The sequence below is a fragment of the Apteryx mantelli genome, chromosome Z (genome assembly GCF_036417845.1).
Source record: "Apteryx mantelli isolate bAptMan1 chromosome Z, bAptMan1.hap1, whole genome shotgun sequence".
In the NCBI taxonomy this organism is placed as follows: domain Eukaryota; kingdom Metazoa; phylum Chordata; class Aves; order Apterygiformes; family Apterygidae; genus Apteryx; species Apteryx mantelli.
This window is the reverse complement of record NC_090020.1, coordinates 86,958,570-86,982,516: the sequence shown is the minus strand read 5'-3', so window position 1 is coordinate 86,982,516 and position 23,947 is coordinate 86,958,570. Positions and strand designations below refer to the sequence as shown.

At 36.5% G+C, this 23,947-nt stretch overlaps 1 protein-coding gene across 7 annotated transcripts in view; it reads right to left on the bottom strand.

The window, feature by feature from the left end:
- WDR7 (WD repeat domain 7) overlaps positions 1-23,947 on the bottom strand; it is a 174,695-nt gene that overhangs the window by 114,478 nt on the left and 36,270 nt on the right. For all 7 annotated transcript variants that reach the window (XM_067316401.1, XM_067316402.1, XM_067316403.1 and 4 more), the window contains exons 15-19: positions 20,267-21,036; positions 19,603-19,691; positions 14,180-14,298; positions 11,603-11,726; positions 28-141 (exon numbers count right to left, since the gene is read on the bottom strand). In XM_067316401.1, coding sequence (XP_067172502.1) covers positions 28-141; positions 11,603-11,726; positions 14,180-14,298; positions 19,603-19,691; positions 20,267-21,036 — 1,216 coding nt within the window. The remainder of the gene's footprint in view (positions 1-27; positions 142-11,602; positions 11,727-14,179; positions 14,299-19,602; positions 19,692-20,266; positions 21,037-23,947) is intronic.

Below are 23,947 nucleotides of genomic sequence, written 5' to 3'. Positions count from 1 at the left end.
TAACATGTAGATTATATCTATGCTTACCTGCTGTGATGTCGTCATCAACGAGATCATGCTCCTCTTCCTGAACTTTCGCTTCTGTTCCCAATGAATCTGGGCTTGCACTACCCGTTTGCATGGCTTCTGTTGTTACTCCAGCTGGAAAACAAAAACAAGAAGCCTGACCACCCACAGAAATCAATGATTTGGGTATATAGTGTCCTTAGATAAAGAAAAAATTTTTTTAAGTTCTGGAACAAGCAGTATAGCTGTCTATGAAATGTAGATAAAGCAAAGGGTAACTATTTTCTGATTTCCTTTAAAACTGTATGCAGACCTTTCATAAACCCATCATTGAAAAAAAATCTTTTGCACACCATATATACCTTTCTTAGACATTCTTACTTTTATACCACCTTCTAGCTCCATGAAAAGTCCCAGATATACATCCTACATACCAGCATCCTATCTAGCCACAAAATACAAAGCTGCGTAACATGTAGCGGCAGAACTTTTATTACAGCTGCTCTTAGCGTTTGAGAGAGAGAGAGAGAGAGAGAGAGAGAGAGAGAGAGAGAAAACGGGCTGTGTTTCCAAGTTGCCTCCAGCATACATGAGTTCAGCTGAGTTACTCCACTTCATTCGGGTTGCAAGGCATCAGTTAATTGCTAGAGAAACTACATTACAGACACCAAATCTTGCCCCATAACACCCCGTGATTGATGCTACAATTCTCTGGTTTACGCTCTGCCTAACTGTAACCTGTAATTATTCCCTAGACGGGCCTTACCACAGTCCAATCAAGGCATTGTCAAAATAGGTGTTTTGCTAAGGGTGGAATAGTCCAGCCTCACAAATAGTCTTACCAAAGAGATTTAGGAAAGCTAAAGGAGCAGTCTGCAGAGAAGCCCTGATAAGATTTCTCTTCACCTGATATATCCTCTAGGTCAGCCTCTACTATCAAAAATCTTATTATATGAAGGGATTGCTGCTTTACTGATTGTGGTATTAGGTTTGCAATCTACAGAGGCATTAAGTCCCCATTAAAAAAGGGCCACGGCCCTTTGTCAGCACTGACCACATTTCAACAAGAAATTAAGTCTCTGTAAATGACTTTGCCTTTTGAAAGCCAGGCGGCTCTAGACAGAGGCCTGAAGAATCCAAACCGCCCGCAAGTGCCTGGTACGGGAGGACGGAGAGCTGCCTCCTGCACCTGCTGCTTCTCCTCCTGCATTTTTCAGTCGTACTTATGAAAACACTAACATGCACTACTTCATTTTCTCAGCATCTTTCACGTAATAAGTTACTAGTCTTCTCCAAACATATACATTTGATTGGTAAATGAAAGAAGATAGTATAATAATAAATCGCAAAGGGAGAATTTCTGTCTGAGGGTGGGCAGTGTACAAACAAAGCCCGGGAATCCAAGTCCGAAAGCCACTCACTTCCGAGCCTTCTTTGAAGATTCTGAACAGTAACATTCTCATGAATACTCTCAGATTTTACTTTTTTAGTGCTATCGGTAAGCAGCAAATATTCACAGCAAAGTAATTACTTTTATCTTGTGATAACACAGTGACTTTCTGACACAGCAAATTCTACGTAGAGGTTCTGACGTAACCTCTGTAAAGAAAGTAGTATTTTTTTAAATAACTTTCTGAACTTCCTTCTCATTATGTCAATATACACAAAAACAGTGATGAGAAAATTCTAAGAGAAGAACATGGACACTTTTAAGATATATTAGTATTGGAACTTTCCCCTCTGTCATGGGCAAAACCTCCATTTACCAAACATTCCAGTTAGTACAGAAGTTGCTAAGCTCCACAGACATAGTAGACTTGTATAACTATTCCCTAAATATCACTTCTGTAATCTAAAATTATTTCATTTCTTTCCACACTCGGAGAATAGCAAAGGGTTTGCATGCCTTTAAAAAATTGCATTATGAAGCCTCTTACTGACGACAGCTTTCATCTCGGATGTTACGTTTTCTGTGGTTAAATAATTGAGTTAGCAGAACCCAAGAGTTCAGCAGTCCCCAAAAGGTAAGTTTAGGCTGGGCAGAAATTCAAAGTCTTCAATTCATTTAGTTATTACATCAACTCTTTCACTGTTTTCTATCACTGAGATGCTGAAATGAGGCTGATCTTCCATATGGGATGTACTACACCTTTCTATAGATTTTATCAAAACTACTGATGATGCAAAGGGAGGAAATAAATGCCTTGCATGAGGTGTTTTTAAGTACAGTATATAAAAAAATTAGCAAAGTCTATTACAATTGTATACAATTAAAACCGTAAGAACAAATCTATTTAATAGGAATGCTTAAACATTCCCAGAAAGCCACTGAATGGATAAAACCAAAGGGAAATAAAAATAACAAGCATGCAAATAAGTCAGGCAATATTCCTCTCAATAAAAATCCAAGATGAAAGAATGTATATTCCTGGATGCAAGAGCCTTCTTACATAATTGACCAAGAATGTCAAAGAAACAGATTTTAGAAATGAAAAGGACATAAAAGGTTGACTGTATTGAAAATAAGCTATTTGACATTAGATCTACTGGAAAATTAAGCAAGATATACACGTATTAGAAACTCATACCATTATTATAATTTACTATTTACTGTAGCATTCTAAACTAAGTATTCATTTAATACATTAAAACATGGCAGTGCAATATTGAGCTGCTTCTTTGTGCTCTTTTAACTCAAACCTTGCAAGAGTAAGATCAACCATACATACAAATAGCAAAGTCTTTGGGGTCCAATCAAACTATCCTTACTCAATGAAAACTCCTGCTTAAATCGATGGAAGTTTAATTAAGTTTTACTCAATTAATCAGGCTTTAAATAAAACTAAGAGATGTATACATCTACCAGAAATATATTAATAAAAAATGACAGCAAATTCACTATTATAGACTGATCATATTTATTGTTTTGCAGTGATAACATGGGTTACTATTTGAAGCAGGTTAAAGATAAACAGTTTAATGATATTTGAATTTCTTTAATGTCATGCTGCTACAGCATTCAAGATTTTCACTTAAAAATTGACAATAATTTGATACAAACATTTACCTGAATGAACTGGGATTTAACGATACGGGGAGCAACAGAAGTGTCTACACTTAATTTCCAGGCAGAATTTATTGAGAACAGATTTCTGCAGCGACTGCCCAGCGCTGCCCCACGCTCCCTGCAAGCCCGATGACGGACAGCCTGCTTGCCTCACATTAATTCACTCCGCACCGTTTCTATCGATCCTCGGCCAGTTCCCCCGTCTCTTTGCACACACTGCTCGTCTGGCTGCCTACACCCGCAGCAGCACATACACACAAAGGCCATCGAAAGATAACCTTTTGCTTTCCGTTAAAGACATAGTAACCATTTTTGTATCTGCACTAACATCACATATTTAAAAATATATCATACTTTCCATTACTAAGCATACAAATCTACTACCAGAAGATTTTACGTGTTCCTACCGCATGCAGTCTGGGAAATGTTTGCTTCAACATTTTAGGGAAATGTTACACTAACCAACGTTAAAAAAAAAAGTGAATATAATATTCAGCAAAGAAATCCCTTTAAGAAAAGAACTTAACTTGCAGAATCCATTTTACCCTGAAGATAGCCTTCAGTCTTAAAAATAAGTAGAAAGTAGTGTATTTTCCTTTTAGAACATCACCTGAAAATACTTCCTTATGCAAAATACATGATGGACTAGGTACATTTTAGAAACAATTGTATACTGTGAAAAAAGAGGAACAGATAAGACTATGACAAAAATACACAGTGGCATGTCCTTATCTCAGCAGGTATAAAATGAAGCTTAGAAAGTTCAACTTTTTTCCTCCTTGTGGGAACCTGAGGAATATCAATGGCTGAAACACCTCTAATACTTTTAATTCATAACATCACTTATACATCCATTCCCATTTGATTTGCAGTCAACAGGCTGACATGCCAGTTTTGGGTTTAGAAGGCCCAAATAAAATCGAGATTTATTGTTCAACCTACGACATGCTGTGAAACTAAGCCCGATCTGTTTTAACATCTGAACTCTAATTCATCTGATGGCGAAGCCGCGTAGGCAGCTATAACCGAGCTGCTTGGAGGAGTGGCGGTGTAACGGGGCCAGTCTGAGGCTGGTCTCCAGCATAAGCCACTGCGGTGCCGGCAGATCCGCACAGGAGAAAATAAGATCTACCAGGCTTTCTCCCTCCTCCACCAACCCGTCATCTTGGGGGAAAAAACAGCCGCAGGAAAAATAGCACCTCGAGGCTTAGTTCTATCTTGCATACTTACCTCTTTTGCCCTACGTCTCCCAGACAAGCAAGGACAACATTCAAAATTAAATGGCTTGAAGACGATGGCAGATTTACCAAGATCCAGAGCTGATCTGGAAAATCGGGACTTCATATTCTTATGAAGTTATATCAGGATGTTTTATTTCTACTCTACAGCTTAATGGTGAATTTAGCAATAAAGAATAGTCCAATAAACATGCGCTAGATTTAGAAATAAATTTGCTCACGTAGTGCAGAATTTTCCCTTTCTCTTTTTTGTCAAAACCATTGACATGAAATGGGACCTGTTTTCCTGTAGGATAGCAACAACCTTTTAAATATACCTATGAAAAGAATACTTCATCATGACAAAGTCTGAAATATTTTTGTTCAACTCCTCTGTATTCTATATTCTGATTCAGACTCACTGGAAGAGGAAAAATATACTGCAAATGATTAATATATTTAAGCTGTCAGAGATGCTTTAGTTTTTTTCCTCCTTATTTCCACAATGAGTATTTTTCTGCAAATGCTGGTGATCTGCCTGTCACGGGAGACCTACAATTGCGCAGTTGTATAATCTCCAAGTGAAGTAATCGGGCGATGAGAATAAAAGCAAGCATTGCGTATGTTTTTGCTTCATTAATAGGATGATCATCTACAACTGTAAAAAAATACTGCTGTTGAAGGGCAGTACCATTTTCCTCCCAGATGCCATGAATCAAACGTTTAGCAGGACTCTGTGAAGGCTCTGGGTCCATCTGCATAATATATTCTGAGCTGGCAGAAGTTCTGCCAATGCTCTCAATCAGCTAAAAGCACAAGATCACAGCAGGGAAGCGCAAACGCAGAACTCACATACCTTTTCCCAGCAGGATGCTTTAGTTTGGACTCTGCACTGCCCAAACAATCACGTGGCCTTTGCCTGGCTTAACTCTCTGCCCATCATGGACCAAATGGACCAGAAACAGCCAGCTTTTCCTTGGCCTATAAACTGCATACCAAAATCTTCTTAGGGCTTAAATTGACAAAAACGCACCCGCAGCCCCAACACGGGCCGTTGCTAGTCGTGCGTATTCGACAGGAAGCCGCATTCGAGCGGCGAGCACCGCAGACGGCTCGAGCGCCGCGCTCCGACCCCCCAGCACAGACACCCCAACCCCAGGGCTCTTCCGCTTGGCTTTTACGAAACGAACATAAAAGACACAGATGATGGTTACAAAACAATCTGACTTCTAGCACTTAAAATACACACAAGTACAAAATCATTAATAACAATAAAGTACACAACACAGATAAACTGCCTAAATGCAGTAAACTGCTGCTTATATTTTCACTGTTTAGATTTCCCTGTCTTTTCAGCATAAGGATATTAAAGAGATTTCTTTTTGGACAGTTGGCAGCTTCTCGCTCACTGATGACCTCAAGGTCCAAATTGTCTGATTACAATTTACTACACTACAGATAGATAAAAATGCTCAATTACCTTCCAAATATGCTAATAATGCCAGATACTAAAGATAACAGACTTTATTAGTGTATTTTATTATATGACAACCCCTGGCCCTTAGAATCTATATTCACCAAAAAAGAATCGTAAAAAGGTAAAATAAAAATGAAGGTCAAGGATGTATCTTCAGATGGGTACTGCATAAATATATATGATAGCAGCATAAACTATTACAGTTGACCATGTAGAACATCACTACTGACTTCCACAGCTCTACCACTTGCAAGCTGCCAGTCTGAGCTTGGCGCCAACAATGCCAACAAAAATTAAGGAATTGCTGGACAATTAGCAAGATATATTCAGTATTTGCAATATATATGTTTAATAGGTAGTGGTCAAAGATTGGAAAATACTAATCTCTAATCCAGAGCTGCCTATTCCTGCCCTGATATCTGACCACTGTAAAAAAAATGGATGCAGTAGGAAGGAATAGATTTTAAGACTTTCTTTGTAAAATAATTTCACCTTTTTTTCCAGTAGATATCCTTTCTCCCTCCTCACTAACTTCAACTTCCTTTGCACAGTTCATTTTTTTGACAGGCCTTCACAGTGTAACACAAAATTATCCCCTTAGCGTACTTTATTGACTCAGGGTTTAAAACAAATATCTACTTTTTGACTACATATTTCCTTCAAGTATCTTACTGAATTAGTGCTTGAGCCCCTAATCTCACAATATGACCCCTTCATGAAATAGCTGCTGAAATAAAATCCTTTCAGAAAGATCAGCAAGCATGAACTGGGCATAAATCATATTGTATTTCTCAAATCTATGCACATTAATAGAACAATACACAGAAAGAAAATTAAAAAAAAAGAAAAAAAGATTTGTGGAAGTAATATAATTAATACTAACATCTCTAAAAGTGGTCATTCCAACAGATGGAAAATTTATATCAATATGCATAACATATGTCTTTTGAGCTACAAATGAATTATTATTTGTGCTATATGAATAAGAAGAAATGTCCCCATTAGAATAAAGACTACTCGGATCTTACAAATTCCTCCAGAGGTATTTCCTCACAGTGTAGGTCATAGCAAACACAGAAGTTCTTGTAAAGGTTAGTCTCATTTGTAAATTGCTACCCTGCATTGCAGGGAAAAATTGTGTTATGATGTAGCAAGCACAACATTTGAGGAGTATCCACATCAGAGCGTTTGCTCTACATGCAGCATTTATGAATACGTTTAGAATCCCAATATTCTGTGTAAACCCGTAAGGACTAGAAAAAAGAGAAATATGAAGAAAAGTCACAACACACTGAACCTTATCTGCTTCACCATCTTATTACTTTTAAAAATTCTGTTTTCCTGAAATACATATGTAATTTCTCATGAGCAAGCCGGGCCATCCAGATTCGGATACTGCCATGCCACTACTGACTTCCAGAAGTTGCAGACCTATCATTACACAAAAAAGCCCCATCTATCTGCACTATAGATGCAACTGCAGATTTCAGCATGGCTACAGCAACATGATCAAGACCACAGGTTATCCTCTGTGAGCTACCGGTTTGCATTTACATGATGCATATAAACTACATGAGTTTCTGCAAGAGACAACACAGGATACTGCATAGTCCTTAGATTAACATATTCTATTGGAGTTGAGAAGTGAAAAGCTCCTTTTAAACTGCATTAGAAATGCACTTTCCAGTGCTGTAATGACAGCAATGGATCTGCAGCAGCATGTTGTTACTCCACTAAATCTCATATTTCATTTCAAAGGCCATTTGTATCAAACAAGTGACTTAGATGATAAGAAATGCTGTACTACCACAGGAAGCATTAATTGCTACATAAAGTGGGGCTTTTAAAAAAGTAACTGGTAAACAAATGTACAAAAATAATGAAAAATGAAACAAACTGTTGACAGATCTAGAAAGAATAGCTAAAATAAATGTTCAAAGAGTAAAACATTTTCGAAAAGAAAAGCTGCAGAACAGATTCCAGACAGAAGCACAGAGACCTTAACTGTGTTTTACACATTCAGTCCTAAAACTCTCAGTTGCTTGTCAGACTGTTAGGGAACATCCAGGCACAAACTGGTAGCATGCACACAAATCAACCAAAAATACAGGAAAAGACAGCTTCGGCTTTTGTTATGCAAGTGTTGAGTAATAATAGCTAGACAATAGCAATAGCAGAACAAGACTATTAGTACTTTACTAAGTATGAAGCCTTAATTATTGTTTCAGCATGTGCTGAGAAATAGATTGTGAAAAATTCTGAATTAAAGAGAAAATAATTTGTATGAAATATTTCCTAAGCTGCCACATCCAATATGCTCTATGATGTGGCACCAGCTAACATTTTCCCATGTTCCTCAAAATGCAAAAACAGGTCATGGGAATAATATTTGGCTAACCATTTTATTATTGTACTAACTGGAGGCATTAATCAACCAAAATTTCTAAAATTTGTATTTCTGTTGTTCACAATATGCTCTCTTGCATCACTAACATGGGATTATCTTTTGATAATCTTAAATTTGACTGTCTTTCAAGTTCCCTGAACACATTTTATCAAAAAGCTGGGAGAGGTGCCGGTTAGCTTGATCTTTATGAGCAAAGTCACATCCCAAAACTGCCACTGGATCTGTGCACAGGACATACAAATGGTGCAAAGGTTTTGTCTCTGTTTCCTGGTACCACACGCGTGATTCATTTAAGAGCCAACTGAAAGCATATGACAAGGTATCTCATTCCAGCAGCAGACTTTTATTCATGATTACCAGTTGTTTTAATTGAAGTGAACCGCTAGTGCATGAGAGAAGCATTTGGTTTTTTACATAATTTATATAAAACTACTGTGAAGTAAGAAAATGTGCTGAACACCAAATACGCTGATAATATTTTATGCTTCTCAGTCAAGAGGCAAAATAGGGAGTAGTGCTGAAGGGACTCAAACAGTATTTCTTGATCTATCATACTCCTCCTCCTTTCCTTTTTATCACAAAACTATACTTTTCCAAAGTCAATGATTCAGATTGTGTCCATTTTGGTCTTCATAAATAATTTTTATCCCCTTCAGTTCCTCCCTAGTCTTTAAAAAACCATGTCACTGTTTATAATGTCTTATTACACAACACAGGAAACTTCTGTATGTTTTACTCCACCCACAAAAGTAAAATTCCTTGTTTTGTAATTATTTTGTTTCTTCTTTCTGATACCATAATTATTATTATTTTCTTCAGAGCGTCAATATCTTTGTATATGTTGATACAGACAATAGTAATATTAACTGCCCTCTCAGCCTCGTCATTCAGGAGAACCACAACTTTCAGATGTAAGGATTTAAGTAATGAGAAGTACTAGAAATAGAAAATGATTGGAATTAATACAAGTTAACAGCTGTTTTCAAGTATCATTAAAAAGAAGTTCCTTTTTTGGAAACAGTCCACTGGCTGCAGCAAGCAGGCATTACAGAGCGGTTTATACAAACCCCACCAACACAATTATGTCCATAACCTTGCACCCAACAAGGTCATTCACTATTGCTGTAGAGAAAAGAAATTAGTAATCATCAGTAGTTGCTATAGCAGCTACTCGCTAGAAAAAAAGGCAACTACAGCTGTATTCTACAAACTGAGTATAACTGACCTCACAGAAGGATTAATTAAAATAAATCCAAGTATACAGAACGTCACAAATATCTATCAGTATGAATCAAGGCTCTTTGACATGTATATACAACATGCTATCACGTATTGCTCACTGCTTGATTGCACGTCTAACCGTGTAACAGCATCCCAGTAACAAGGCAAATGCTATATGGCTAACGGCTGTAATTAACAGCAGCTTAGTCGCAACAACAAATTCTTAACAACACTTTAAAATGCTGCGTTCCCTGCAATATATGCATTCAATTTAGATTTAATAAGATTATTACACATCTCTCAAAAAAATCAATTGGTACTTAATAGAGATCTTTCGCTGTACAGGAACTACATTCTTCCCTGGAAAAAGAGGCTCATTTTCAGAAAAATGAACATCTATTATTCTCATTAGAAGGCAAACATTCTCATTAATGAAAATATAAGTTTTTACTGATCTGCTATATGTGGCAGACATTTTTGGATATTATTACATAAAGGCAAGTTTCTAGATGGATAATTGAATGAAGTATCTTATAATGCTGACAGATCTTCCAAGAATGTATTCTAAGAGTCTGTAAAACATCTGCTTAAATAGCAATGAATAAAAGGAAAATAGCTGGTTTGAAAGAAATTACAACAGATGAAACCACAGTGTAACAGATTTGGAGAAGAAAAGGAATATTATATTGCACATCCCTGACTATCACTGCAAGATATATGTACAAAATTACAGTCAGGAGCATAATTTTTTGGTAAATATATATTTGTGTGTAATAGTTAAAATTACACAAAAGACTATTTGCTTTGAGTCATGTTAAATTCGGTTAAAACCCTTCTTTGCCTGTGACCCACCTACTTCAAACACAGCCAATCATTTAGAAATCCAAGTGATTTTCAGAGGTTGTAGGAAAAGTATTAAAAAAACTGTATCATTCCATCTTCGATTGGAACATTTTAATGGATAGCATTTTACTGAAGAGGACAAGACAATATTAAAGATCACTCCAGTTAGACTCGTAATTGAGCAAAATTAAAACTTTGTTCACCTTACTGCTTTAAGATGTATTATTTTTTAATTTGTATTAGTTTATACCATTTGACTTCTTCAAATACCACCCTTCACCTAACAAAAGAGAAAAAGGCTGACAGGAAAAAATTACAGAACTACAGTTAAGGAAAACAGTACTTTATTTTATAACCAAATTAAATCACAGAAACATTGTTACAGAAGTGTACTTGTAGCAGTATTTTTAAGTTACCAAAAAAGATTACAGAGAGGCCTGTATGAAATGACTTACTGATGTATATATTTTATAAATTACCAGACAGATCGAAAGGGAACAACTCTCATTCCTGGACGTACTTCTGGTACAGCTTAAGACATCTTGGTGTAACATTGCAAGAGAGATTTCCTCTGCTGCTCCTGCATCGTCTTTGTTCTTTGTAAAACCAGGTTAAGCTTCCAATGCCCTAAAGCCCAGCAACTTGTAATTTTAAGCTTTTCTTAATTTGCTGAGAGAAAGAGGAGAAAATGCTCTACCTTTCAATATCAAGGGAAGTACCATAATTTCGTGCTCATCACCGTAAATCACTGCCTGATGAATGCTCAGTGAGCTATGCTACCCTCTTTGCCCAGTATCTCCTTGCAGCCCTTGGTAAACACCGTTTTTGAGTACTCACTGGCCAGGAGTCACAGCAAGGGTTTCACAGGCACGGATAGGCAGATCCTGCACGAACCTTCGTTAGTGCCTTTCAGAATCCTTTCGGTCACCAAAGGATAACACTAGAGCAATTTCTATAATTTAACTACACATTCTATGAAAAAGGACTTCCATCTTTTACCACTAGAAGCTTGTAATTTTATCAGCCCCTTAGAAAAGTCTTTTCACACCAGGTTTCTTCCCTGGACCCTCCAAACTACAAGGCCAGCCCCCCTACATAGCAGGAATAGCGTTCACAAGTGACACTTCATTCCCAGTGACACGTACTGAAATGCTCTATTTACTTCATTAAAATTAGTGATCTTAAAAGATTCCATGCTTGTGAAATTGCTTTTAAAATTTCGAGAAACTTTTATATAAAAACCCAAGTATTACAAAGCATTTTTCCCTTAGGTTTGCAGTGCTGCTCATATTGCTGTTTATGAATTTCTTTTTTCCTTCATCTAGCAACCAAATTATTTTCAGATTAAACACAGAATTACTTACGTGATATAACACTGTCAATATATTGTGGTAAATAGGGAGCCCATGCATCAATGGTTTCTTTCCGACCCGCCTGTTCGATTCTTCTCAGTTCTGCTAACAGTAAGGCCTGGGCAGCTTCTCTTACCTGTAAGGCCAACCACAATGTCATACAAACTCAAATCTTATTTATTAACATGTGTTAAGTATAATTTATAACAGAGAAAAAGCAACATTTTAAAAAACGAGCTAAGCTGTTTGATTATTTTTTCCCCAACGCCCCCCACTTTAAACACAGAAGCAAAATAAAAATCAACACGACAATGCCCAAGCTATCCTGACTCTCAACAGAGGACAGAGCATAGATGCGCTGCCCCAGGAGAAAAGCAGAGGATGAGCTTCACGACTCTGCCCCTTGCACAAGCGCGCTGCATAAACCAAACCGCCGTTCCCCCTCTGCTGGCCTCCGCTCGCTCGCCCTTCTCAGGGCGCTCTGCCCTGCTTCCCTGCCCTTAGCCGAACAGTAGTGCAAGCTGCTCACTCTCGGAAACAAGGTGGCTCACAGCTGAACTTCACGTTTGCACAGGGTAACGTTCAATGCACATAAGTAAAATAGCTATCACCTTTCACAAAGGAGCAGCTCTGATCTACTGAAGGAATACCACGATTTAGTTTTTTGGAAGCCGTTCTTGTGATCATCTTTCTCTACCATGTTTCCAAAACCGACAAAGATAAACAATGCTTAAATAATTTTTCCAAATGTCAAGAATGTTGGAATGTAGTAGCAAGACAAAGTCACTTAAAAATAATTTTTTCACATGGAAGACTTAGCAATAAAAGCAGAAGAAAAAAATATATAAAGGTTTTCCAAAGTTTAAAGGAATTTTGGTTTTTTTAACACCAAGAAATACAAAATACTGTCTTGTACTATTTGTCCTTATTATTTGTCATTTATTCTACCTGAAGATTCCATAACATTTATAAATATACATACCAGTTTTGTCCTAAAGGATTTAACACACAAAGAAGTTAAGTCACTTGACCAAGGTCAAATAGAAAATTGAGGACAGAGAGGAAATATGGACAAGAAGCAATGGGGACAAATTGAAACACAGGAAATTTCATCTGAGCACAAGGAAACACTTTTTTTCCAGTAAGGGAGGTTGAACACTGGAAAAGGTTGCCCAGAGAAGTTGTGGAGGCTCCATCCTTGGAGATATTCAAAACTCTCTCTCCAGAGATCCCTTCCAACCTCCACTGTTCCATGATATAAATACAATATCCTGACACCTAAAGGTAGCCAGTAACTCGACTTCTGTTGTTTACAAATTTTAATTAGTTTCAAAGTAATTATGCTCTCAGGAAACCATCTCACCATACATACTATCTAGCAAAAGACAAGTTCTGCAACAGGCAATCAGGTAGCAAAAAACACTCCTAATTAAGTTACAAGACTGCAGAAGACCTACAGTCCACAGTCCAGTTCTGTTATTCCTTTCTTACTTTGAAAGCTGCACAATCAACAAAATTTTTGCCACAACAGCATAGGTGTAGTGTTAAGGCCAACTAGTCATTTATCAAATAGTTGGGTGACAAACTATTTACTGACTACTGTATACGTACTCCAAAAAATAAAGCAACTCAGCAGTCTCTTGAAAAAAAAAAAAAAGGTAGAAATTTTTTTTGATCCTAATGAGATTCTTGATGGAATCTTGAAAAATTTTAACCCAATAATTTTCTTTTTAAATATGTACAGCAACATTTCTGCTTACTACATGCCACACACAAGGTAAGAAAATTTATAGACATGATTACACTTCCAACATTGACACATTAACTGCAAAATTAACCAACTGCATGTGAAATAAGTAATAACTATAGAAACTTATGTGTCGGAAACAAATTAGTATTCCCTACTCTAAGGAAAAATGGATTCATAAAAGATAACAGCATCAGATATTTTAGGAAAAGTACACTCTATTTGCATAAATAGAGAAAAATCCAGAAAGCAACAAAACAGACATTCGCGTATTTAGGTTTTGTCTGCAGTGTAAGAAACACTCCCAGTTCCCCTTCTACCCCCCTCCCAGCACCTCCAGATAGAATACAATGAAACAAAACTCCAAAAATTGGGGAAACGAGCTTTTCTAGTGTCAAATAAGAGTATTCACAGTTGTCGTAGAACAAGGATGACATCCAGTGGCCAATTAGGTAAATCACAGATATACATTATTATTACAGAATCAGTGAGGTTGGAAGGGACCTCTGGAGGCTGCCCACGTCCAGGCCCCCTTCTCAAAGCAGGGTCAACAAGAGCAGGTTATTCAGGGCTGTGTCCAGTCTGGTTTCGAGCATCTCCAAGCGATGGAGACTCCACCACCTCTCTGGACAACCTGCTCCAGTGTCTGGCCACCCAAACTTCAGTTTGGGTGTTCCTCAGGTGTCGTTCCCCACCAAAATGCAATGTACTAGTTTAAACCAAAGAATCTAACATTTAAAAAGGCAAACTGAGATTTGAAAACACTATTTTGCCCCTTTAATGTACAGTATTAACCATAAGCAGGAAAAAAGTAAGCAGTACAAAATTACTACTGAAGTCACCTCCAAGCATCGATCCTGCCACCTGCGAGCTAGCATCTCCAGAAGAGGAGGTCTAAATTTATCCAGTCCTAACAGGTCAGGGAGCATAACGCAGTGCATAGCAGCGAGCTGGCTCCACCCTGTTAAAATACATCATAACAGGAACATCAACAAAATACGCACTGAAGCAATTTTAAGTTTAAAATACCATCAAAGAAATTTCCACTGGCCACTGGGGGAGAAGGAGGGCAAGAGGAAAAAAAACAAAAAACAAAACAAACCACTACAGCTATTTAAAACACTACAGCTATTGTCTTAAACAAAACAACAGAATTCTTTTGGACCCCCAAAGCTCTAGGGATAATACGTGTCTTTTTACCAATTCCAACCAACTTCAGATCAGGTTTTACAGTGCGTGAGCTGCTTGTTTCAGAAACAGGGACTGAATGAGCTCTTCAAGAGAAATATCTGGTCAGATCTCTTAAACACACGCAATCTCCAAGAGAGATACCAGCAGAAGACTGTCTCAAATTAGTTGTGATTAAATGCAAACATCCCTCTCGTTTCCCATCCCCTCTCAAGAACGCTTCCCAAAAGTAACAATATTTAGCTACATACTTGGATTTTGAGGTTGCAGCCTTATGAATATGCTCAACATACTTCCTAGATACAAAAAGAGTTCCTAAAAGAAATACTACGGCTAATACTTTTAAAAGCATAAGCCATGGTCCTCAGTTCAAGATTACTTTAGATGACCTGTTCAAACAATAATTTCTATTACTTATCAAGACCTTTAATGTCCTACTTGCAAGTGTGATATAATCCAGTTACAGAAAACTGAATATATGAATTATCATTAGAAAAACTGTATGAGATTTTGTTTAATTTTAAAAGTTATGCAAAAGCACACAAGCACGTTTGCTTGCTATCCTCATCTTTTCATCTAAATCTTACTTCAACATGCTTACTTCAGATATAATCATACCGTAACCCTCAAATACTATGCAGTTAAAAACAGATAAGCATATCAAGTTCAAACAACATAGCTTTTTAAATTCTTGTAACTTATTCTACACAAAAAATTTCTTTTATTATTATGCTCTATGTTGACTTGAGAAACTTGATGAATATTTCAGATGAGCATATAGATTTGTATTTTTAAATTGTCAGCATTAGATAGAAGTTGTGTGCGTGCACACATGCCAATCTTTTTGGCAGAAGGACATTCTTCATAAAGTTGATAAATATTTTATTGGGGGGGGGGGAGGGAAACACACACCACCAGCCACGAAACCCATGTAGCTTAAATCCAAGCACTTTAAGTTTTCGTAAGGATCAAAAATAGAATTTAAAGCGACATGAAAACAATTTTGTTTCTGTTTCTTTTCAAAAGGACCATTATATTTGTAGTCTTTCAGTTTGTAATGGAGACTACAAAATGTTGGTGTTCGTTCATCACAGAAGTGGAAACACTATCACATACTCATGCTAGAAGGCGCTCTCAAGACTCTAAATTGATTTGAGCCTTCCTACTGTGAAACAGAAGTTATATCCACAATGGAAACACAGGAAACAGCACACAAAAGAGAACACAAAACCAAACACATTACAACTTCTGTCATTCATATATTACCACATTTGTAGACAGAGGCATCCAAAAAAGCACAGCACTATTTCTTAGTTAAGGGAGCAGTCGATATAGCATTCTTCTAGAAAGAGCCTTCCAGAAGAACAAGCCTTATCTTGTTCTTAAATTTGTCAACTTAAAGATTTATATTTTCCCTACTTGAAAAGACTGAGATTATTTGTTTAAAAAAAAAAATCAGCAAGTTCTAAAACATGAAACATCAGTAAGTTCTGAAATATAATCTTCAAAACAATATTCAAGAACTGACTTTCCACAAAGTCCAAGACACACAAACAAGATCTACTCACCCTTTACCAGCATTAATGGCAAACTATACAAAATTAAACTCATTGCCTCTGTTTCTTACAAAGAGAAACACCTACATAGATTTAATTAAAGTCATGTCATAACAATGATAAAGGACATTAGTTGAAAGTAAGAGACAAATAGATAGAAAATGAAGAAAGAATACCTTCATTTACTAAGAAACAGGTATGTAAAGTAGGAGCAGTGTCAGAGCCAGAGTGACCAGCTTCAGTGCTAGAAGAAACAGCAGGAGCAACTTGCAGAAGAAAAAAGAAGAAATAAAGAGAAAAAAAATAGGAAAGTGAGGATAGCAGCTTCTGAAAAAACAGATTAGTATTACTGAAGAATGAAAAACAAAACTGGAGGAAACTATGATAATATTAAACTAAAAAAAAATTCTAGGTTTTACAAGAAGTGCAATGTCAGTGAGAGAAAGACATGCAACTGCAGAAAAACACAGATATACTAACATAAATTTGTGCGTTTTGAAAAGACAAAGTACCTGTAAACAAAAAGATTACAAATACGTTTTTAAAGAGCGTGGATTCATTTTGCAACACTTCACTATGAATAGAAAAATACAAGTTCCACCATTTATGTGTTTTTCCCATATCTAGATAGCTTTTGAGTTTCCAGTATTCATTAACTAGCCTAGAACCAAACGTCCAGTTTATATCTATTACTCTAAAAATGCCACAGAATGTATTACTGTTAGTTTTAATATCATTCTGTTTAAATGGGTCTCAATATTCAAATAATTTTAAACCTAAACCAAAGAAAGCACTAAGAATATACAACATAAACATATAAAACATACAGTATAAGACTGTAGACAAGCAGCTATAGAAGAGCATAGTTCATGAGTGTTATTCAAGGCAGGAGTTGCGGGGTTTACTTTGTAAACTGCTAATTTCTCGGTGCAAATGCACTTTAAAAGCAGTTCTAAACATTACACTTCACTAATACTTCATGACTTGAAATTATCACATGAAAAGATACGTAGACCTTATGGCACACACATGCCCCAACCAGAGGTCAACGTTAAGATTTACAGGTCACTATCTGACACTTCCTGCCTGTAGAGAAATTATCATATGTCATGCACAAGCATCTTCAGATTAATCCCCCTCTTTTATTCCGCTGCAGAACAACAATGGGTTCAAGCTCCTGAACAGATTCAGCATTGGCTTCTGAACAGTATGTTTGCTTGTCACGCAGTGAACTACTTTTGTCACTGTAGGACATCTGCATCAAAACTGCTTTTTCCATACTTTCCACATGAACGCATCGTGATGGCACGTGTACAGTGACAGGACGACTAGCATAAATCACATCATGACAACAAAAAATAGTTTCAGTAGATGTGAAAAACGGCTATTTAATTTATGAAAAAAAGACTAATTCTTTGTAAAGAAGTGAAGTCTTATTTTGAAGTTTTCTTTCTCTCTCTCTTTTTTTTTTTTTTAATTGTTAGCTCCCTTCAAATGCCACTATTTGTATCGACCACTGTAACAGAGGCAGCTGGCCCAATAGCTGAGTAGCACTGAGCTCTAGTGATCTCAGGACAAATACAGGTCAAATAGATGGAGATCAAGCATGTCATAATAGGCATTAATTGTAGCTGTACTAATGATTTTTTTTTAAATAATAGCACTAGAAATCTATAAAAAGCAAGATGCTGCACATAGCACTTAAGGGGATGTACAGGTAGGATACTGAGGAAACTCAAGATCTGAGTGTACCCTCAGAAACAAACCTATCTTCCCCCAAGACCATGTACCACATGCCACTAAATGTGGAAATTAAGAACTACAGTGTTTTTCTGTACTTTCAACAGCACATAGAATTTCATTTTTATTAATTCTTTTCCCAAGCAGTTTTATACATTTCCTTTTGGTAACAAAAATATGTCTATTTATCATTGTAATTAGTAAACCTATTTCAAAGAGAAATGACAGTTTTCATTCTGGAAAGGATAATCAAAATGGAACTATAGAGAAACATAAACCCTACCTGTGAGAAATACATTTTTTTTAACATCAAATTTGCCATATAAACATAATTTCTGGGAAACCTTGACCTTTCAAACGCTTCTCTTTCAAAATAAAAAGTAAATGGTTGTAAAAAACAAAACAAAACACCTTTTACATGTTAAAGACAACAGCCCTTCCTGATTTTTTGGGGATGTATTTCTGCTTTTTGCTATTGCCCACTACTTCTCTATTTATGCAGTATCCCTGATCACGAAAAGAAAACTTGATGCATACCATTCCTAAGATGAGTTTCCCTTTCCAGCTGCAGGTCACAGTCAGATCAATGGGGTATATACCCCTTCTCTGTTTTATCACACAAGTGAAACGGCCCTCGAAGCCAGGAGTAATTCTGCAATCAACTTCCTCTACCGGCTTCAAAGCTCACACCTCGATGTTCTCCCCAAATTGTTAAAGCCTTCAGCTGCTCTCATGTTGGCAATGGTTGGATTCTAGCTGCAATTGGCCTTTTCAGACAGATTTTATTTACCTGTTATCCCCAATGGATAAACATTTCAACTCCTTTCTACCAGCACCGCAGGTGCACTACCCTTCTCTTCCATGAACGATGTCTGGCCACATCGTCCCCCCTTCTGTTCTCTTTCCAGCAATTCATTTGCTCCTTAATTTTGTGCTCAAGTAAAAATTGGCCATATTATGATATTTCACATTTACTTTATTTTTGGCATTAGGAGAATTAGTTCATTTGCCCCATCAAACAGCAGTGACCTAATTTAGAGAAAGTGCAGAAGGAGCCACGTTCTCTTTTGCCTCTTTGTTCTCGGGAAGCCAGTATTTCCTTGGGGCTTCTAGCATCCGGAGGAAGCTCTCTTTACCACTCCACTCTGCTCCAGGAGAAAGCTCATGTCTAATGTTGTGCACATCCTTCTCTTATATCACATATTGTTTTATATCTGTATACTTAATCACTGTATTTATAAAAGAAAAGATAGACACTAGAAAAGACTATTAAAGGATCCTAAACGATCATCCATTGCCATATTTCATAACTGCAATTGATGACAGTAGTAGCAGAAGTAGAAGTAGTGTTTAAAGAAACATTTGTCTTCACCTTTCTTAAAAAGGAGAGGTAATGTGTATATATTACTTACATGTGTTTATCTTTAAACTTTAGCTTAGATGTATTATAAGCATTTTTGTATTGGGCCAGTCTGTGTACCACTTAGTTGTAGACTTTAAATGTTTGACTGTCACCTGATCCTCAACATCAGAATGCTTGGGAGCACTTAAAGCATGCAAAAATTCAATGTCAGAGAATGACTTCATGACAGTATCAGCACCTTCTACAGATTTTTAAAAAGGCCTTAGTCATTAAAATTTTTGCCTAGAATATTACACTACCTTTTTCTCCCCATGTAGAAGCTAGCAATATTTTTTTTATCACTTGATAGCAAGTTGACAACTTCAGTGTCAAGAGCTGAAATGAGATATCAAATTGTTTTACAGAAGGTGAGTTTTACCTTGCTTAATTTGTCCTTGAGCTGCATGACTTGAAATTGAAGGGGGTGCCTTCACTTTTGACATCTCGGGAGTGCCTGGCCTAGGAGGCCTAAATATAAAGTGTGTGTGAAGGGGGAGAAGAAAGGGGGGGGGGGGAGGAAGAAAAAAGAAAAAAAAGGATTATTTGCTAAAGATATTGTAATTAAATGAACTTTGAAAGACAACCCTGTAAGTAAACTCACTTTGACATCAAAAAACAGAACTCAACTACAATTCCTAGGTAAGTTTACCCTTTGATGAAATAGGATGAAAAGTATATCTATACGTTTTCATTAATTCAGAATTTGACCTACTAGTTATAAAAACTCTTTAAAAACAACAAGCATTAAAAATAAAGGACAAAAAATGGCCTCTCAGCCCTATCAGTGCAAATTATGGCAACTCTATGTTACATTAACATTTTAACTTACATAACTCCATTAAAAGCAATAAAGCTATCTTGGCATGAAAAATAACACTGTGAAGAAAGAAGAAATACGTTCTGTTCATCTAGGTATCAAATGTTATCACAGTCATTTAATACATCAAACCCAAGAGTAATAATAAACAAATTAAAATCCGTACTAAAATCCAGACTCTGAAAGAAAGTTATCACAAGTTAAACAAAATGAATATTTGCCATACCTGGTTGGACCTTTCTTCATATGATCGCCAATAAAAGTTGCATTAGTCATACTCATCAATGTGTTGGCCAGTGAAATAATAGACAGGAGATGCTGAGTGGTGACAGCACGTGATACACCATATGTCCCCTTTCCTAGTCCTTCAGTAATGGACATTTTTCTTCCCAACTCCACACTATCATACGACGGTTTACCTATAGACTGATTATATCCAGGAAGCATGAGAGACATGTGGCCTCCTCTAGACAGTAGGCCAAAGGACACAGAACAGTGTGGTTTAAGCATCCCAAGACGATCAAGGCAAAGCTCATCTAGAACAGAATTCAAGCCCCAGGCGTGAAGACAGGACATAAAAAGCTTTGCCGTATCCATGGTTAGATTATATTCTAACAAGGTTAATGGTTTAGATTTGCTAGAGCGATATTCTGGGTCACTGTCTTCTCTTCTCTGTCTTACTGATTCTTCATCCTCATCATCATCATCAAGAAGATGTTCTTTTATATTCTCTTTGATGGTTTCCTTGACCTGCTGGAAGAGAACTGCTGCTCGTTTACCAGCCAGAAAAGAGCCGCCTTTGTCAGAGCTGCCAGATGCTTTCTGCAAGTTCTCTGGGGAAATAAGTGCAGTATTAGGCCTAGAGGCTTCTTCCGTCAGTAGCTGAATAATCAGTGCTTCTACATCAAAGAAGAGCACATGTATATCTGGATCTGTTAAGTTGGTCTTTATAGCTTGAACCATCAGGGAGTTATGTGAATATTTAGGTAGATTCCCCTGTAATTAAAAAAAAAGAAAGAAAGAAATTTTAATTGGATTACTTAATACTTTTCATGAAGCTAATCCATAAATTGAGGAAACTCTGAAAACTCACATGGGTGTAAAACATGTTATGAAAATGTTAGAGAAGAATTTTACAACATTCTTTTTAGATGTCAGAAATATGAAACATGATCAAATATGACATCCCTAAAATATGAAATCCCACTTACAGAAGTTTCAGATAAATACAGCTCTCTAGATAGGAAGGAACTTCACATTTGTTATACGGAACACGAATTCTCAAAGATAAGTTATACTCCAATTACAAGAAAAACCTAATAGTTTGTTTTTATTAAACTTAAAAAGCACCAAATAGTTTACATTTGGATATAAGGAGCACTGAAAAAGCAATGTAGTCAAAGCTCCTATCTCTTGCCTCATCTAAACTCAGCCTTAATTTTAATATCAGGTCTTTCAGTTTGATATTCTCTTAAGCATCCCTATTATTTCCATTCTCTATAGTCTTTTTTTAACCACAAATGCACATTTAACAGCAGATTAGGCATGCAGAAATCAACAGTGTTTGAAGTTTTTATAAATACACTGTATGTATATATAAATACACACATGCTATATATCAGTTATTTGAATTATATATAAACTCTCTCTATATTATATAAAAATTATGCAGCCATTTTCATTCCACTTCCAGAACAATAACGAATGTATTTATCAGTATGAATCACAGAAACACTTGCCTGTTCTAACGTCTGTTAATTGGAAAGTTGGACACGTATGCCCATTTCTTCCCTCCCTCAAGGACTTTCTCTCTCAAGACAGTACATATTTCTAATCCTATGACTATTTAGCCTCCTTAATAATTTTGTACAGGATTTCATAGCAGGTGTTTGAAAATTGAATTTACATATATATACATATATAATTTACAGATATTCCTCTTCCATTAAGCTATACAGACTCTAAAAATGGTGTTAGCTTTAAAAAAGCATGTCTGCCATATCCTGTTCACTGACTGCTCCAGTGTACGGTGCTGTTTATGGAATAAGAATGCTATCGTAATGCCCAGGGTGCTCTCTCACACCGATCTTTTTGCCCGTAAAGCTCTGCTTTTTCCGTGGCTCTGATATCTTATATTCTTCAGGGATATAAGATTTTTTAAATGAGGTGTTTTTTTTTTTTTTTTTTTTTTTTTTAAACAGGAAAATTCTTCAGAGGAAAAACCGATCTCCCTGAAGTTTTGTATTAGCTTTATCTTTGGAAACTGATCTCCCCAGAAGATGTTAAGTTATACTGTGCTGCAGTCAAGAGCAGCTGATGATCCAACCGTGGTTTCTTCTGGGTTCATTTCTGAGGATTACTGAGTGTTCATTTCTGAGGCTTCTGAGTATTACTGTGTATTCTGAGCAATTCAAGAATAACCTAAAAAGAATCATATTTTTAAGGCACTAAGACACTGCTGCTTTTATCTTGCCTAAACATAATATGCACAAGGTTTGTTCGAGTTTATTTGAAGATTACAAAGTCAAATAAAACTGAAAAAATGGATTGCTTTAATTTTCCACCATACTGATAGTTTATTTTTTAATTTGCAGACTGTTAACTTAAAACTACTAATATTTTGCTTACTTAGAATGAATATCCACATATATTTTATGGTATGGTGTTGCAGTAGAAGAGAACAAGTACTGATTACTGGTTTGCTTGCTGCACTCACTAGTTCTTGTTCATTTTTAAAGGATGATTCTCAATGAATACACAATGAACAGTCCTTGATGTTTTCACAGCCTCAGCTGTAGTTTCAGGCACTGAATCCACCAATGACCAGTCTTTTATAATTCAGAATCATATTTTTTTTTGTCTCTGAACAGACAGCTTATTGCCTTGAAGGAAGGTCTCCTTTGACATCTCCTCACATCATGAGAGGTTTTCTCTACTAAAATATCACCAACAACCATCCCGAAGAGTGCTCTTTAAACATTTTACATTATTCCAATGCACTGATATTGTAAAACCCACCAACAGATGAGACAACAAAAGCATATGCACACGGACACCTCAAGAGACATACTCAGAACACACATAAAAAGACTCTCCAGCACTGAAAATGCAGACCTGGCAAAATCTTCAATAACATGTGCTGCTCCACAAGAATCAAATAATTCTTAGTTTCTATCTTTCCTCAGATTAAAATCCATTTCACTTACGTAATGAAATTAAGACTCTACCAGAAGGAAACTTCACATTTGGTCATGAGGGTTATGAAAGAAAGATTAAATGGAGACCATCATCTTCTCTCTCTTTTCTTACATTTATTAAAGAAGCTGCAGTGCAGATTAGTTCAGAATGCTACAGAAACAGCCAAGGGGCCCAAAGTCAGTACAAGAGCAAATACCCAAATTCTGCTCCTTTTTTCCTGTGGTCAGCTCTGAGAATAAGGAAGTTATGCTTATTAAATAAGTTTGTCATGAGAAGCAAGTCACGAATAATAGGAACCAGAACAGAAATAATTAAATGTCAATAAATAATAACTGCTACTTATGTTCCACAATGCACTGATTTATTCACATACTCCTTATTTATTACAAATCTAGGTATTATTTTCTCAGAAGGTAACGTAGGTACTTTTTTATACAATGGTCTCTGGTAATGGTCTCATTGATAAAATTAGAAGCAACAATGTTAACAAAAATATTTTAGCTATTAATCATCATTGCTCTTTTTCGCTCTTTTTGTCCTTTGTGTGCTGCGTACTGCAACGGAATTGCTGCCTTCAGCAGCCAGCAATACCCTGATCAGAGCTGAGATACCTGCACATACAACATCAAGGTTTACACATGTGGAAAGTGATACTGGATTCAGTAGGAATACTAGTACGCAAGTCTGAACACGTATCTTTGTGGAAACA